At 43.0% G+C, this 19,329-nt stretch overlaps 1 protein-coding gene across 1 annotated transcript; it reads right to left on the reverse strand.

Moving 5' to 3' along the window:
• Positions 1 to 16,480, reverse strand: LOC120029913 (LIM domain-binding protein 3-like). Its single transcript, XM_038975223.1, has 9 exons — positions 16,216 to 16,480; positions 10,312 to 10,463; positions 9,863 to 9,938; positions 4,212 to 4,234; positions 2,273 to 2,470; positions 1,966 to 1,995; positions 687 to 856; positions 459 to 495; positions 1 to 298 (listed from the first exon to the last, which is right to left on the reverse strand). Exons 1-9 carry the CDS (start codon positions 16,309 to 16,311, stop codon positions 193 to 195), a joined length of 888 nt encoding a protein of 295 aa, XP_038831151.1. The 5' UTR covers positions 16,312 to 16,480; the 3' UTR covers positions 1 to 192.
• Positions 16,481 to 19,329: the final 2,849 nt, after the last annotated feature.

Consider the following 19,329-nt stretch of genomic DNA (forward strand, 5'->3'; position numbering starts at 1 on the left):
GTGCGCGCATGTCCGTGTTCGCGTGTTCGCGAGTGTGTGTTTACATGATCACTTTTACAATTTCTCTTAAATTCTTTTTTGTACAATTCCCTATCAGTTAGGAGAGGCAAAACAACCAACAAGAAAGAAAAACAAAAACCATTCTAAACATTCTAATCATTCCAAAGATAAAGGATAGACCTGGCAGATCAATTAGAAGGGAGTCTCAGGGACATTGAGGATCTGAGCTGAGAGCCCGTTGTGCCAGTTCTTCAGCTTGCGGAAGCGAGGTCCTTTCACCTCCGATTCAAACTTATCCCTGGGAGAAAGACAGAGAGATTAAAACGGAGGGTAAAGTGTGTGTGTGTGTGTGTGTGTGTGTGTGTGTGTGTGTGTGTGTGTGTGTGTGTGTGTGTGTGTGTGTGTCTGTGAGTGTGTGTGTGTGTGTGTGTGTGTGCGCGTGCGCGTGCGCGCCTCACCTCGACCTCTGCAGGGCCTCCTCATCTGGGTCTTGCACTGAGGACAGAGAAGGGAGAGAAGAGAGGGAGAAGAGAGGTGAGGATACATAAAACATGAAGAGGAGAAATCTCTGAAGTACAGAGACAGAGAAGACATGAGATGAAGAGGGAAGGAGAGAGTAGAGAGAGAATAAGAGCTAGACAGAACAAGAGCGAGAGAAAGAGGTCGTTGACTAGAGGTGTACTGACTGTATTCAGTGCCGGTGAGGTGGGCCAGCATCTTGAAGCTCTTGGACTGCAAGTTGGCAGCCCGTCTGGCCCACTCGGCAATCTCCTCGTCTCTATCATGTGTCTGGATCACAGCCTGGTAGACTGGAGACGCACTGTCAACCACCGGGTCCTTCATAGGCAGGGAACCACTGCAGGCAGGGGACATGGTGTCAGTAACTAGTCCATAGATGCGGTAAAGAGGTCAACGGAATGCAGACCATAGGGGATAGAAGAAGGATACAGGCTCGGTGCACATTGCACAGGACCAAGTTTGTTAAACCCTGGAGTTAGTCGTTCTCAATTCTCTACACATCGTCCCCCAGCTGGTTCAGAGCTATCACACCCACCGGATTCAACTTGTTCCTTTACCCAAAAATAAAAACTATGGTATTTTTCTTTATAGGACCTTTAATAAAGGTTTAATAAAGAACCCTAAAAAAGGGTTCTATATAGCCCCGAAAAGGGTTGTAACCACAGCGGAACCCTTTTTTGGTGTTATATAGAATAATTTTGTAATGGTTATTTACAGAACCTTTATGTGGAATGGTTCTATAAAGAACCTTTCTCAATCTTAAAGGTTCTTTGTGGAACCAAACAGTTTTTTAAAATTCTGGTTTAATAGCCATATAATATTGTTAAAATTCGATAGTTTGTATTATTGTGTCATGTATTACATTTAGAACCTGATGATCATGGTTCTTTATAGAACCTTCAAAAAAAGGTTTCATATAGCACCAAAAAGGGTTCCGCTATGGTTACAAGCCAAAGAACCCTTATTTGTCACTATATCGAACCATTTGTTTTTAGTGTGTAGGGTTAGGAGCATCATCTAGTGTTTTGGGGGGTTAGAACAGGAGGGGGAGACCAGTGATACTCAGAAATTTCCCTTTTATGTCATCAGAACAGAGTTAACCCCTGAAAACATTCTGAAACAGCTTAGTTAACCCCTGAAACACAGCAGTTCACCTCTGGATGCAAGAAACTGGACACACGGACAATGAGACAGTCACACAGAGAGAAAAATAGCTAGACACATGGATAGAGCCATGTGAAAAATACAAGAACCATATGATATATGCAAATGTATCATGTGATGATATCATATGAGACAGATGTGAGTTTGATACTGTTTATTAGACTTACAGCGTATAAGCCGAACATGAGCCCACTATTAGTTTATTACACGTTATTTACATATCATATATGAGAGGAGAGTGAGTAGGCGGTGAGTAAAGGGTGAGTCGGGGGTGATACTTACGCCAGGGGGGAGCCAGCAGGTACATCATCACTGAGGTCACATGATCAGAGGGGGGCGAGGTGGGGGTTTGGGGGTGGATGACACAACACAGGGTGGTTGATTGGTTGGTGGGTTGTAGAGGAAGGAAGGAAGGAAGGAAGGAAGGAAGGAAGGAAGGAAGGAAGGAAGGAAGGAAGGAAGGAAGGAAGGAAGGATTAAAAAAAAAGAAAGAAAGATGGGATTGACACAGACGATAACTGGGACCCAGACAGAGTACCCGCCTCTTAACACAAAATGTATTCTCTGCATTGTGTGTGTGCTCTCCTACCCCTCATGGCCCTTGGACTGTGACTGTCCGGCAATAGCGTCCATGATGGCGTCCTGTGAGTACATGGAGATGGGGGTGTTGTACTGAGCGTGAATGATGGTGGCCTTGCCTCCCGGGCCGCGCACCTCGATGGGCTTATGGGTAGACAGAGCTGAGTCCTTCAGAGCTATGGGGTTAAAGCTGGGCACATACTCCTGACTGGAGAGCAATATGGCCGGTGGGTACATGGTCATTTTGGGAGGGTTGGTTGGGTTTTGTGCGATGAAGGGGGCAGGTGGCAATGGGGATCCATATTTGGGTTCACAGGTTGTAAGGGAATCAGACGACCGGGCGGAGATAATATAAAGAGGGGAGAGAGGGAGAAAAGAAAGAGAGAAAAAAAGGTGCAGGGATGGTGAGAGGTGCAACAGGAGTAGTTATCACTTACCTTCCTCAATCTGCGGGCTCACACACTGCACAGCACTACAAGGTAATGCACACATATGATAAACACTACTAATGATTTAGCTAACTGCCTGTCTGTCTCACTCTAGTACATTTACAGTACCACTGATTACATTGTACCTGTCTGTCTCTCCAGTACACTACCACTACCTGTCTGTCTCTCTTGTACACTATATCTGATTGTATAGTACCTGTTTGTCTCTCTCATCACTCTCACACTATCACTGCTTACTTTGTACCTAGTCTCTATCTACAATGTAAGCAGATTGAGGTGACTTCCCTTTTTCTACAAATTATTATCTACTTTATTATTTATTTGATTTGAAATACATTGTCTATAGTGTCACCTCAGGACTAGTATATTGAGCATAAGCCATGACTTCAAGAAAATTCACCTGATCACAAAGTGATCAAGAAATACAATGTCTCTGACACGTTTTACGGACTAGCAAGGAAAACCAAATCAACTCAAGCCACTACGAAACAGGCTGTAAGACACAAACACTCAGCACTCCTAGTTGGTTATGATGCTTTATTAATGCACATATACTACCAATGTGTACATGCACACATCAACACACACACACATATATGTGCAGTACCATACGGAATATACTGTGAACGCATGTCTACACAGCAAATTCTCCAGTGTTAAATAAAAACTATTTACACAGAGAATGTTAAATCAACACTGAAAGTGTGGAGTCTGTGGACTCACATACACACCGGAGGAGTGATAAATTAACACAATGCTTAGGGCTCCCGAGTGGTGCAGCGGTCTAAGGCACTGCATCCCAGTGCGAAAGGTGTCACTACAATCCCTGGTTTGAATCCAGGCTGTATCACATCCGGCAGTGATTGGGAGTCCCATAGGGCGGCGCACAATTGGCCCAGGGTTGTCCGGGTTTGGCCGGAGTAGGCTGTCATTGGAAATAATAATTTGTTCTTAACTGACTTGCCTAGTTTAAAAAAAGCATTATTCAAATATTTCCCAGAGTGCCTTTCAAGTAAATTGTAGTTTCCACCCTTAACTGTATTTGTTAGTAACAGAGACATTGCATTCATCTGTTTTTGGTCCTATGGACTTCACCAAGTGAGATCCTTATGTTATCATATTTTTTTAAGGCCTTATTTTGAGGCCCTATTTTTTCCCTAATACAGGGGCCTGAACTCATACACATCAATTTGAACCAAGACCACACCCATCATTATCATATTTCCTAGCATGCTCAGTTGATTTTTAGAATTTTTTCAATATCCGTGTTTGTGCATGAACCTTGACTGATTAAGAGTTATCTTGTACTGCAAGCGGAGTCTGCCACATACACACAGCAACCTGGCAGGATGATTCTGACAAAGATGAATCACTAGAGAATTGATCAATGCTCACACTATGGGCAAGATGCCATTCACGAAGTACACGCAGCTAAGCATGCACACATACAACCTCTTAAACTTTGTTCATGCAAATTCTGCACATTCAGATGGTACTGACTTTCCAGCCGTGTTTGCAATAATCTGTAACAATATGAGAGAGAGAGAGAGAGAGAGAGAGAGAGAGATAGAGAGAGAGAGAGAGTGAAGGAGAGAGCAGATATTACCAGAGTGATAGTAAGGTATAGGAGGTATAGGAGTCCTTCTGTGTGTTATAATTAAGCAATAAGTCACGAGGGGGTGTGGTATATGGCCAATATACCACGGCTATGGGCTGTTCCTGAGCTCGACGCACCGTGGAGTGCTTGGATACAGCCCTTGGTATATTGGTCATGTACCACAAACCCCGAGGTGCCTTATTACTATTATAAACTGGTTACCAACGTAATTAGAGCAGTAACAAGAAATGTTTTGTCAAACCCACAGCTTTCAGCCAATCAGCATTCAGGGCTCGAACCACCCAGTTTATAATGGCAGTTGGGTGTCATCAACTGTGATATTTCCCAGGATTCCCTGTGACTCAGCAGACTAACTGACAGGAGCAGAAGCTCCACAATCACATGACACACACACACACACACACGTACATAGACACTCAGAGACATGCACAAGCGTACGCACAAACACTCAGACAGAAGAAGAAAAACAAGAGTACTTTATTGTTCATTTTCTTGGAGAGAACGGAAATGTCTTTTTACTTTCAGCCCAAACCCCCGACACACACACACTACACAAATTGTTGAAGCTTATGTGTCATGTGCTGAATATAGAGATGGATCTATCCTGGGACAGTGTGTGTGTGTGTGTGTGTGTGTGTGTGTGTGTGTGTGTGTGTGTGTGTGTGTGTGTGTGTGTGTGTGTGTGTGTGTGTGTGTGTGTGTGTGTGTGTGTGTGTGTGTGTGCGTGTGCGTGTGCGTGTGTGTGTGCGCGTGCGATACTGTATGAGATGGAGGCTTGGGATACATTGTAACCCGAGTGGAACATTCCAACGTGCCGAGAAGCAGCTGTTCCCGAGTTTGTGTATGTGTGAGCTTACAAAAAGAGGGTCGCCTGTACTGAACCAGGGATCTGCAGTGAGAATACAGCCGTGCTTACCGACACTTTACCGGACACGTTTACCATATGCTGATCAGCACAACCACCTAACTTCACCCCCCAGCCCAGCTGAGTTTAGAAAAGAAGTGACAGCGATGCTCCCTCAAAGGCCATCAACTCCTAACAGCTAAAGTACCTGTCGTCCGCGGAATGACTGTAGTCGTCATCCACAGAGTGTGGTGCAGTGTTACCTGGAGACAGTCCAGGTGTGTGTCAGAGTGTGCACGGTACCACTTCGGGCGGCGAGTGTGCATGTGAGCCAGGAGAATGTGTTCCAGGAAAATCACGGAATGTTCTGAGTATTCTTGATCACTGTCCTGTTTAATGTGCACACAGGGGGGCAGGGATGTGTGATCCCCCCCCACCGGCTCATACCCTAAGTTGTCCTAGAGTGGAGATAGCCGGGGGGGGGGGGGGGGGGACAGGAACAGAGTGAGGAGGGAAGTAGGCCCAGTGTTTAGGAGAGGAGGGAGTGTTTTGTTTCCTAGTTAGTTTGGATGTTTTGTTGTCGGAGGTGGTGATCGAGAACTCAGTGAGGCTCTGGTCAACAGAAGTGCAATATAAAGGGAACACGTGGCCAAAATAAGTGTACTATACAGGGAACTGGGTACCATTTCATTATGGCCCCAGGCTACCTACCCTAGGAATGGCACTCCGCTGTCTGCCCCCTCTCCTCCCAGCTTGGCGTCCCCTACCCCATCTCCTGCAACCTTGCCTTGCAGCAGGGCCATCTCTCTGAGAGTGTGTACAGAGTACAGGCTGATGGGGGAGTTATACTGTCCCTTCGAGGACACTGCAGCGGCAGGGGAGGGGGGAAGGAGAGGAGAGGGTGCACGGAGGGCAGGGGTCTGCTCTACAGGCTTTTTAGACAATAGTCTCCCAAACTTCTTCACCTCCACCTCTTCTTCTTCTTCTACTTCTTTTTTAACATGCTCACCCTCCTTAATGACAAGAGAGGTAGAGTGAGGGACTCGGGAGAAAAATGGGGAGAAAAAGACAGGAAGAAATAAAGAGTGATGGATGGATTGGAATGAGGGAAAAGATAGATAGATAGATAGATAGAGCCTCCCGGGTGGCGCAGTGGTCTAGGGCACTGCATCGCAGTGCTAGCTGCGCCACCAGAGTCTCTGGGTTCACGCCCAGGCTCTGTCGCAGCCGGCCGCAACCGGGAGGTCCGTGGGGCGACGCACAATTGGCATAGCGTCGTCCGGGTTAGGGAGGGTTTGGCCGGTAGGGATATCCTTGTCTCAGTATGTAAAATGTAATAAAATGTATGCACTCTACTGTAAGTCGCTCTGGATAAGAGTGTCTGCTAAATGACTAAAATGTAAATAGATAGATAGATAGATAGATAGATAGATAGATAGATAGATAGATAGATAGATAGATAGGGGTGGTGTATCCTCTTCACTATTTGTCCCAGGGGAGAACAACTGCCCCCTTTCATTGAAGCCACGGAAGTTCAAGACTGACCGCGTTAGCGTCCCCCCCCCCCGTTATGGTGGAGAAATGACAGTCTTTGTGTACATCCAATCACGGTACCAATAATTGCTTCTAATACACCAGATGTATGTCCTTGAACCAATTCCTTGAGGTCTAAGAGCCGGGGCTGGGTTTTTACTAAGCTAACATATGGAATTGTTTTAAGACAGTAATAACATGGATCATTTAGCTATTCGATTTGGAATTTTAACAGATATTTGATAAAACATAGAATTTGGCTTCACTGCTATTAGCCAATAGAAACACTTTGAATAACATATTAATACATGGCAAAACAGTCAAATAATTTATAAAAAGGAAGAACGTTTTGGAGTGTCTGTCCTAAAATTATTTTTTAAATGTTTTACCCATATTTAACTTTTTATGGCTGCAGGGGCAGTATTGAGTAGCTCTGTTTAAGGTGCCCATTTCAAACGGCCTCGTACTCAATTCTTGCTCGTACAATATGCATATTATTGTTATTATTGGATAGAAAACACTCTCTAGTTTCTATAGCCGTTTGAATTATGTCTCTGAGTGGAACAGAACTCATTCTACAGCACTTTTCCTGATATGGTGTGAGATTTCAGAATTCTTGGCCCCTGCTCCCAGGACAGTTCATAAGTCCCTGTGAAGGCTATGATGCTACAAACACTGCCTACGCCTTCCTCTAGATGTCAGTAAGAGGTGACAATTTGAATGGAGTCGATTGCGCAATCAGAGCCTGTATAAAACGCCAAAGACCGGATGTACCGTTCTTTTCCTGCTGCGCCTGACGCACGATGTACGTTGGACCTGCTCTCTTTCCAAGCTTGGGTTTAGCCAGTAATATTTCGCCGGTCATGTTTTTACTCGTTATAGGTGTTAAAAACATCATAAGGTAGTTAATTTAAACCGTTTTATAGCAATTTATATCCGTTTAGTGCGATTTTGAGGCAATTCTTGGTGATGCACTTTGAAGCTTTGGGCACGTTTCCAGTACCGGTCGAACGTTAGTGGGCATTTCGACGGACAATAGGACATCTTTCGACCAAAAGAAGATTAGACCCAAGAAAGGATACATTGCCCAAGATTCTGATGGAAGATCACCTCATAGTAAGAAATATTTAAGATGATAAATCGTTGTTCTGTCGAAAAATTTTAAACGCATATTCCGCCATTTTGTTTGGTATAGCTTCGCTTGGCGAACCCTGTATTGCACAGTAAGGATAATTTTAGAAATGTAATTCAGCGATTGCATAATTCAGCGATTTCGATAGCTGTCCAACTTATATTTTTTTAGTCAAGTTTATGAATAGTTAATCATGAGACAAGATCACTGTCAAATATGGCGCCCGACATTTTCAGGCTAGTTTTGCTAGTTTTGTCATTGTATAACCACGTTTTTTTGTGGCTAAATATGCACATTTTCGAACAAACTCTATATGTATGTTGTAATATGATGTTACAGGAGTGTCATCGGAAGAATTCTGAGAAGGTTAGTGAAAAAATTAATATATTTTGGCGATGATTACGTTATCGCTCTCTTTGGCTAGAATCAATGCTCTGGTAACGTTTGCACATGTGGTATGCTAATATAACGATTTATTGTGTTTTCGCTGTAAAACACTTAGAACATCTGAAATATTGTCTGAATTCACAAGATCTGTGTCTTTCCATTGCTGTGAGCTGTGTATTTTTAAGAAATGTTTTATGATTAGTAATTAGGTAATACACGTTGCTCTGTGTATTTATTCTAGTCGAGTTGTGATGGTGGGTGCAATTGTAAACTATGATTTCTACCTGAAATATGCACATTTTTCTAACAAAACCTATCCTATACAATAAATATGTTATCAGACTGTCATCTGATGAGGTTTTTTCTTGGTTAGTGGCTATCAATATCTTTATTTGGCCGAATTGGTGATAGCACCTGATGGAGTAAGAAACTGATGGAGTTAGAAAAGTGGTGTCTTTTGCTAACGTGGTTAGCTAATAGATTTACATATTGTGTCTTCCCTGTAAAACATTTTAAAAATCTGAAATGGTGGCTTTATTCACAAGATCTGTATCTTTCATTTGGTGTCTTGGACTTGTGATTTAATGATATTTAGATGCTACTATTTAATTGTGACGCTATGCTAGCGATGCTAATCAGTGTGGGGGGGGTGGGGGATGTTGTCATAGGTGTACCGACCTCGGGCTTGCAGCCATAAGAGGTTTTAAGCATTTCTTTGCGCTAAAGTACTTCCATATGTACTTCCAATAATTTTTTTAACTGATACCGGGTTACCTTCAGACGAGTCTTGTGAGGCTTGTGGGCATCGTAGAGCAAAACATGTACGTCTCACCTTTCGATGGTGGGGTTCATAATAGTTTGTGGCCCAAACCATTATACAAACAGAAGTTGACACATCGGCGGTACTGACTTCAGACGAGTCCAAGGAAGCTTGTAGCTTTCGGACGCTACAGGCTTGCGCGAAGATCAATTTTCAGGATTTCTCCTGATCCTGTAGCTCTAACACTTTTCACTGCAGATGTGGAAGCCCGACATTAGCGGATGCGGTGGATTGAGACGCAGTCCATGCAAAAAAACATATTTCTCGAGCTTAAACAGATGGATTTAATGGGAAGTTGTTTTATTATAATAGTTAGATTTCTGCAGGGGCACAGATATCGCCTCTAGGGGGTTTAAAATAGCACAAGAAGAAGTTATTAGGATAATGGAGTTGCTAACGGAAGCCTCCAGTATCCCAGTTGGCCTTCAACTTGAGTTACTCAATGAGAGGAGGCAGCACTGAGCTAGCGTGCGACGACACTTCCTGGAGTAACTCAAACTGCGCATGTTATGTCTCCATGAGATGGCATCTTAACCGACTTCATTTGGCTTCAGTGCGCTATTGAGTCTTCACATAGGAATGAATGGTGTCACGTGATCGATGGCTTTGTCCATTCAGAAACAGTCATTGACTTGGCCAGAGCTTGATCCTCTGCTCTTTAATATGGAAGCTACAGCTGCAGTAGAAACACTAGTGGGCGCCAACACACAGCCCTTCCAGTCTTCAATTGATCCCGTCTTCTTTTGTTCAAGGACACTCGCATAGACACTCAAATGCAGAAACTTTTTTTTGTGTGTGCGTGCATGTGTGTGTTTACCTTCTGGTGAGGAATAACTGACATGGGGGAGTCCATTCTGGGTGTTGCCATGGGAACAAGGGTAGGACGTTTCGACCTGGGTGCAGAGCCACAACAACAGACATTTACATTTGTAAGTAGTATTACATGTGTTATGTAGTTTTGTATGTTATCTTCTAAGTATTTTAAGATCTAGTGTGTGTGTGTGTGGCTCAGTTGGTAGAGCATGGCGCTTGCAACGCCAGGGTTGTGGGTTCGATTCCCACGGGGGGCCAGTACAAAAAAAAAGTATGAATGTATGTACTTGTAAGTCGCTCTGGATAAGAGCGTCTGCTAAATGACTTAAATGTAATGTGTGTGTGTGCCTGCCTGCGTGTGTGTGCCTGCCTGCGTGTGTGTGTGTGCTTCTATACATGCATGCGTGTGCGCCATGTGGATTTGAGCGTGCCTGTGTGTGTGCGTATGTTTACTTTTGCATGGTGAGGGCCAGTTTATTGGAGGCCATCTTAATCTTGTTCTGTGCCTCAAGGTGTGTCATGCCTTCTGTACTAAGGCCGTCTATCGATGTGATGATGTCACCCTGGACTAGACTGCCCCCTGCAGCCATACTGCCTGGAGTTATCTAGAGGGGGAGAGAGAAAGCAGAAGAAGAAGAGTTAGGAGGAGGGGAGCGAGACTGAGGGAAGGAGAGAGAGAGAGAGAGAGAGAGAGAGAGAGAGAGAGAGAGAGAGAGAGAGAGAGAGAGAGCCCCCCCCCCCCCACTGGGCAAAGAAGTCGATTCAACGTTAGTTCATCATAATTTCCTTCAAATGACATGGTCACAACGTTGATTCAACCAGTGTGTGCCCAGTGGGGAGAGAGGGTAACAGAGGCAGGGTTATGTAAGAGAAACTGACATGGATACTTCTGCTCAAACACACACACACAATTTGAGATAAATAAGCTTTTTAGTGTATGGAAAATTTCAGAGATCTTTTATTTCAGCTCATGAAACATGGGACCAACACTTTACATGTTGCGTTTATATTTTTGTTCAGTATATAAAGTCGATATTCAGAGTGTGATAATCTAAAGTAGATCATCCTAGTGTCGGTCAGGTTATCTGCTGTCATCACACTAGGACACACCAGGATGGATCAACATGTATTAGCACTCATACAGAATAGTTTCAGATCAACATCTTAACAGAACTCAACTGTCTATCTGTCATGTTCCACAGGATACACCTCAATGAGTCAAGATGCTCCACAAAAGAAACACAGCTTTCTAACGCACCAATCACAACAGCAGGAGTCAGATCAGTTGTCGAAGTCGACTGATGCTGACCGATACAGAAAATTGGTACGTCTGGTTTTCTACTGCTTGAGTATACTATACTCCTCTAAAAACAACAAAAACTAAAAACTGTTATCCAAAATAGTTTTATTGAAATGGGCACCATTTTCAAACGCAACTTTAAAGTGGTATGACTGGGCCGTGATAGAACAGCAACTAGAGAAAAGTAGCAGAAAACGCTGATCTGAACTAACTTCCTCATTTTAAAAAACACCACAGAGAAAAGCTTTGATAGAAACACCGAATGAGCAGACTGCTCAGACAGTTGTTGTAAAAGATGTCAAGCTGCATGCTTAGCAAGTACCACTTCCTCCTGATTCAACTCATACAGAGACTTGAATTCAGGACACACGCGACCGCCCTCCTATAGCGCTCCAACCCATTGCGCTATTGAAAAAGGCCTTCTTCAATTGCCCAAGCCCCGACGCTTCAGGCTGAAGAGTGAATTTCACAAACCACCGTCTGCTACATTTGCAGAGTTAGATGGATGCACAACAGTCTCTGTACAACTCTTAGGGCAGAGTAAGTAGGTCTGGGTGTCACACCCTGGTTTGTGTGACTAGGGTGGGCATTCTAGGGTGTGACTAGGGTGGGCATTCTAGTTTCTTTATTTCTATGTTTTGTATTTCTATGTTTTGGCCGGGTGTAGTTCTCAATCAGGGACATCTGTCTATCGTTGTCTCTGATTGGGAATCATACTTAGGCAGCCTTTTTTCCTTTGGTGTTTGTGGGTAGTTGACTTTGTTAGTGGCACTATAGCCCTAGTAAGCTTCACGGTCGTTTCTTTGTTTCTTGTTTTGTTGGCGACATTCTAAATAAAAGAAAATGTGCAATCACCACGCTGCACCTTGGTCCTGTCATTTCCACCTAGACGACGGCCGTGACACTGGGGGACTAGGGAGTACTGGGGGACTAGGGGGGACTAGGGAGTCAGGGGTAGAGTAGGGGCTGGGGTACAAGGCTGAGGTATGGGGTAGACTGAGGACTGGGCTTGGACAGAGAGACAGGACTGGGGACTGGGATAGAGGATAGGCTTACAGGCAGCTCGTTAAAGAGATAAAAATAAAGAGTGCTGTTGATGCCTCCTGCATCCCTCTGTTTAACCTAACTGCCCCCAACTACCTGCTAGTGCCACTCAAACCCGCCTTCTCTATCTATCTCTTTTCGCTGCTCCCTCTCTCTTTTCCTCTTTCTCCTCAGTGACGCCTTCTGCCTTTATTCATTCATTTATTCAGCGTGCGTCCGCATCTGTGTGTGTGAGTAATTGTTCGGTTGTTTCAGGATGGCTTCACAGCAGCACCATTTTTCTCTCCTTAACAGCATCTGCTCCCTTAACATTTCACCACCCTGCTCTGCTCATGCTGAATCAGCTACACACACACCACACACACACACACACACACACACACACGCATGCACTGCATCCATCAGAACCAACTTTCGGACAAATCACGGTCTTATTATCCATCCCTTAATATTCATTACTCTGCCATGGGACACAACCATGTATTCCATCTCTCTGGAGAACATGGAAATAGTGATGAACAGGCCTACAGTCAAAATCACATCCACAACCATATCCTCCAGTCAAAATCACACGGCACTATCTACTAGACACTATCTGCGTTGAGACAATGACTTATCAATGACCCACGACCAGCTCATTTAATCCCTACCATTGTGTCGCTGAGTTGTCACAATACTTCAGAAAATGTACATTATCCCAGGGGCGTTGGAAGACACAATGTAAGTAACCTAATTCATGTCCCTCTAACTGCCCTGAATGCCTCTGCTGATCCTACAGCTATTGTACACAGTAAACATGTGTCTATGAACCAGAGTTATACTTTTAGCACTGAGGAAATCCACTGTGTGCAGCTCACCCTGCACTAACATAAATAACCTGAGCACCTCTGCTAAATAAAAACAATCAAGCATCCCAGAAAAGTGCTAAAAATAGCCCACGTTAGCATATCAAGATTCAAGAAATCAATAATTTGCTAGTAACAGATGACATTCATATTTTGACAATCTCTGAAACTCACTTAGTTAATACATTTGATGATATAGTGGTAGCAATACATTTTTAAGATCTACAGAAAAGACAAAGGTGGAGGTGTGGCCGTTTATATTCAGACCTGCATTCCTGTAAAGCTTAGAGAGGATCTCATGTTAAATACCGTTGAAGTAATATGGCTACAGGTTAATTAATCTGCCTCACCTAAAACCCATTCAGGTGGGAAGCTGCTATAGACCACCAAGTGCTAACAGTCAGTATCTGGATAAAATGTGTGAAATGCTTGATAATGTATATGATATCAACAGAGAAGTATATTTTCTGGGTGATTTTAAATATTGACTGGCTTTCATCACACTGCCCACTCAAGAGAAAGCTTCAAACTGTAACTAATGCCTGCAACCTGGTTCAGGTTGTCAGTCAACCTGCCAGGGTAGTTACAAACAGCACAGGAATGAAATCATCAACATGTATTGATCACATCTTTACTAATGCTGCAGAAATTAGCTTGAAAGCAGTATCCAAATCCATCGGATGTAGTGATCACAAGATAGTAGCCATATCTAGGAAAACCAAAGGCTGGGCCTAATATAGTGTATAAGAGGTCATACAAGAAGTTTTGTAGTGATTCCTATGTTGTTGATGTAAAGAATATGTGTTGGTCCGTGGGGTTTATTAAGGAGAAGCAACCAGACGCTGCACTTGACACATTTATGAAATTACTAATAATTCCCAGTTACTAATAAGCATGCACCCATCAATAAAATGACTGTAAAAACTGTTAAATTCCTTTGGAATGATGAGAAATTGAAAAATTGTATGGTTGAGAGGGATGAGGCAAAATAAATGGCAAATAAGTCTGACTGCACAACTGATTGGCAAACGTACTGCAAATTGAGAAATCATGTAACTGAACTGAATAAAAAGAAGAAGAAACTACACTGTGAAACAAATATATATGACATAAAGAATGATAGTAAAAAGCTTTGGAGCACCTTAACTTTAAATGTTGGTCAAAAAGGCAAACTCCACTCCATCATTCATTAAATCAGATGGCTCTTTCATCACAAAACTCACTAATATTGCCAACTACTTGAATGATTTTTTCATTGGCAAGATTAGCAAACTTAGGCATGACATGCCAGCAACAAACGCTGACGCTACACATCCAAGTATATCTGACCAAATTATGAAAGAAAAGCATTGTATAATTCCGTAATGTCTTTGTGGAAGAAGCGAAAAAAGTATTGTTGTCTATCAGCAATGACAATACACCGGTGTCTGACAACTTGGATGGAAAATTACTGAGGATAATTGTGGACAATATTTCCACTCATATTTAACATATCTTCAATTTAAGCCTACTAGAAAGTGTGTGCCGTCAGGCCTGGAGGGAGGAAAAAGTCATTCCCCTACCTAGGAATAGTAAAGCCGCCTTTACTGGCTCAAATAGCCGACCAATCAGCCTGCTACCAACCCTTAGTAAAATTTTGGGAAAAAATGTGTTTGACCAGATACAACGTTATTTTACAGTCAACAAATTGACAACAGACTTTCAGCACGCTTATATGGAAGGACATTCAACAAGAACAGCACTTATACAAATGACTGATGATTGGCTGAGAGAAATTGATGATAAAAAGATTGTGCGGGCTGTTTTGTTAGACTTCATTGAGGCTTTAGGCATTATCAATCATAGTATGCTGCTGGATAAACCTATGTGTTATGGCTTTACACCCCCTGCTATATTGTGTATAAATAGTTACCTGTCTAACAGAACACAGTGGGTGTTCTTTAATGGAAGCCTATCCAACATAATCCAGGTAGAAACAGGAATTCCCCAGGGCAGCTGTCTAGGCCCCTTACTTTTTTCAATCTTTACTAATGACATGCCACTGGCTTTGAGTAAAGCCAGTGTGTCTATGTATGCGGATGACTCAACACAATACACGTCAGCTACTACAGCGATTGGTACAACTTAAAATAAAGTTATGGAAAGAATCATGCTCTAAAATAAATGTTATAAAAAACTGTTTCTTTGTTGTCTGCCTCTATTTCATGTTTCCTGCTCAACCCAGATTCTCAAAACCTGTAGCTTTTCCCCTTCATGACAGAAACACACAAACAGTCAAGGAGAAACTGGGAAACTGTGTGTGATCCTCTATTCACAACAAAACGTTATGCTCCAGAAGCCATCATGTTCATCAACATCAACACTAGAACAGCTCCACTTCAGGTTTCAGGGAAGGTAAAGTAAAGTCTCAAAATGGGCTAGCACTCACTAGCTGGCTATTTAGCTAGCTATGTACCTCACATCTGCTAAATCATTACAGTAATGAGGAGAGATCAGACTATCCAGAGATCACACTCTCTCCTCACACAGCATCAGGCAGCTGATGCAGACTACAGACAGAGTTGAGATGACTGGGAGTTCACAGCTCCAAAGCAGCCAGCAGGTCTGAGAAATGGGCCAACCATTATGTACCTTTGTTTTTCTTCAGACCTGACCGGAGATAGTAAGAGGACCAGAGATGGACAAAGAGGATGTCTTTAGAGACACACTTGGCATCTGAGAGGCCCAGCAGGACGCTTTAGGTAACACACAGCTTTCCACATGACCGCACCTCTCCTCCCCTCTCTCCCTCTCTGATGCCCTCTCCCTTCTCAACCTTCTTTCCTCCCCCTACTGCTATTTCCCATTTCCAGATCCACTGGAAATACGTCATTGTAACTGGCAGGTGCAACAACACACAACTACAGCAACAGGTCTAGATGGAAAGAGGAGGGGGGTGTGATAGAGAGGGCAGGAAGTGTATTTTAGAACTCTAGCTGGCAGGTCATCCCTCACCCCTCGTCATCTGTCATCAATCATTATGTCATTACATAAGAGCCACTTACACGCACGCACACACATTTAGCACGTGCGCACACACACACACAGCAACGAACCATAACCACTATTTGTCACACTCAAAGTTTGTTTCTCTAACACAGGAAAAGCGTAAAGTGCGTAGTGTCTTACCCTGGAGATGGTAAGTGGCATATTGAAGTCTTTTCCTCCATGTAGTCTGAAACCCCATGGCGCGGAGCCATTGAGAGTTACTGTGTACGTAGCCATCTTCAGCTTTGGATAAAACACACACACACACTTCTTCCTCCTGAAAGCGCTTTCCTCCTTCACTCGCTGTCCTCTTTGTACTTGTTTTCCTCTTGCACTCGTTTTCTGATTCCCCTCCTTCAGTCTCGTTCCTGAGTTCTCCCCCCTGTTATTTCCAGACGGTTGGGACAAACACCTGATAGGGGGAGGAAGGGCAGGCGCTGAAAAGCTTCTGATACACACACACACACACACAAACACAGGTGTGAAAAACACACATGTATGCACACTTACACACCTTCACACTCAAAACGAATTCAACCTAAAACCACACAACAGCTAGTCTAGTATACACCTAACACTGAAAACCTGAATAAAGCATTAAAATGTGTATAAAAGTGTTGTCAGAGAGGTCTTGCCTTAGTTGAGGGTAAGGGACAGACGGGACAAGAATAGCTGAGTGGAGCAGAGACGGAGACGGGAATGGATGGCACAGGGGCCTTATAAGGCCTGTAATCCTACCCCCAGCATGCCTCACTCTGATCACCCTGCATTACTCACACATACAGATATAGACTCCTCTTAGCCCCACACATTCTCCCCTAGCTCTACCTCTATCTGTCCCTCGCATCAATCAATTCCTCTCTCTCTCTCTCTCTGTTTTTAATGTCTGTTTTGCTGTGATCTCACCTTCTCAATGTGTCACAATATCCTTTTGCATCACTTTTTCACTCCTTGACTCTCTCTTTCTATCACTCTCTCTTTCTATTTCTCTCTCTCTCTCTCTGTGTTATCTCTCCCAGCTCTCTAAAGGGGAAGCAACACATTACCGAAGTCTGATGTCTGATTCCCTAGAAGCACCTCTACCAGGAGACAGTCACCATGATCAACAAGATGATAAAGAATAAGCTTTTTTAACACCTTTTGACAGCTCAGTATGTTAGGACATTCAACTATTACATTTCAAAATGTACATGTTGGATTACTGTACATGCTTTTTTGTGTACTTAGAAAGGTGAAAAGGGGTAGGTCTTGAAATGTGGGTATATCTTCCCATTCTTAATCAACTACTATGGCAGCTTAATGATTTTAAATATGTTTTACCATTATGATAGCATTGTGCCACCAGTAGGATTAGTAAGTAACACTAATGATCGTAACACCAATGACACATTGTGGGTTATTGAGGATTTTCATAAATTGAGGCCACAGATGCTCAACTCTAAGGTCATTAACCCTTTAAAAATGATTGCTCATAAGGTGATATGATTAATAATTTTGCTCACAATGTAAGTTACCTTCATTTAAACAGAGTAACACCAAGGACACTTATTATTTAGACAGACCAAATGAACAATAGGATCCTCAAGTTGATGACATACTAAAAGGCTGTGATTAGCTAATAATATTCTTTAATATAGACCCTCCCCCAATTACAGTTTCCACTGGTGTGAATGCTCGAGGTCCTTCTATACCTTTGTAATGAATTATTTTAAGGCGGTAGCAGCAATTACATAAATCTTAGCGACACATATTTGCAATAAAGAAATACATTTGTATACAATATATGACATACTCAACTTTCTAGCATTCAAAATAATAGATAGACATCTCTAAATCTCTAAATATGTCACTACAACTCTGCTGATCACTAGTGGGACATGCCAATTTGCTTGCCCTGAGCACTTTGGAATGACACTGTTTGACAGTATTACTTACCCGCCAGTGTCGTGATTGGCTGTGATATTGTGTACACATTCACAATGGAAAGTGCATACCTCTCTGCCCATGTCATGCGGTGGCAGAAAACATTACACACACACACACACAATGATGGTACACACACATTGAGAGAGAGAGAGAGAGAGAGAGAGAGAGAGAGAGAGAGAGAGAGAGAGAGAGAGAGAGAGAGAGAGAGAGAGAGAGAGAGAGAGAGAGAGAGAGAGAGAGAGAGAGAGAGAGAGAGAGAGAGAGAGAGAGAGAGAGAGAGAGAGAGAGAGAGAGAGAGAGAGAGAGAGAGAGAGAGAGAGAGAGAGAGAGAGAGAGAGAGAGAGAGAGAGAGAGAGAGAGAGAGAGAGACTTGCACTCAGGTTAATAAAGAGAGGAGAGACACATGCTAATCCTCATACTGACATGTACTGTTCACTGTGCCGATGATAAGATGTGTTTTCAAAGTCCTGATCCCACATCAGCAAATTTTTATTTTCTATCCAACTTCTCACAACACTCACATACACTGCTGATGGTAAATAGTCCATACCAACCAGATACCAACACACAGCTGTCAGTAATACATTTGTTTAGAAAAATACATAAAAACAACTAAAATAAACCATTTTACGCATCCATCACAAATCTACAATAAACCCTCACATAATTTAGAACATAGATTTTGAGTAATATTTCAATGATATAACAGCTGAAAAGTTGCTATTTTCCTCAATACAAAACATAACAAATCAATCAGTTCATCGATACAAGACATTACACATCAATCAGCTCGTCAACATTCAGAACCACAACAAAATCTGTATTGGCACACCAGAGAGATCATTACAACCATAGAGTCGACGCGCAGCAGAGAAATACACTGTCCCAAATACCACCCTGTTCCCTACATAGGGCTCTTGTTAAAAGTAGTACACTAGGCAATAGGGTGCCATTTAGAAAAATGGACGTTCAAAATGGACGTTCAGAAAGAACAGTGTTGCTTAAATGTTGTGGATTGTTATGTGTTGCATAAGGGCTACGCACACATGCAAATATAAATTGGGGCAGGGCTGTGTATGGTGTGCCGAAATGACGATTAACACAATTGAGTACACACACACCTTATCACATACACTCTCATACACTTACAATATCTTTATTATCTTATCAATATGGTGCTGTCTGGGGCACTGGGTTAGGACCATATACAGTAGAAACATCTCCCCTAACCTTTCTCTAACCACGCACGCACGCACGCACACGCACACACACACACACACACACACACACACACACACACACACACACATGCAGAAGAACAAAGACCCT

The sequence above is a fragment of the Salvelinus namaycush genome, chromosome 35, assembly GCF_016432855.1.
Source record: "Salvelinus namaycush isolate Seneca chromosome 35, SaNama_1.0, whole genome shotgun sequence".
In the NCBI taxonomy this organism is placed as follows: domain Eukaryota; kingdom Metazoa; phylum Chordata; class Actinopteri; order Salmoniformes; family Salmonidae; genus Salvelinus; species Salvelinus namaycush.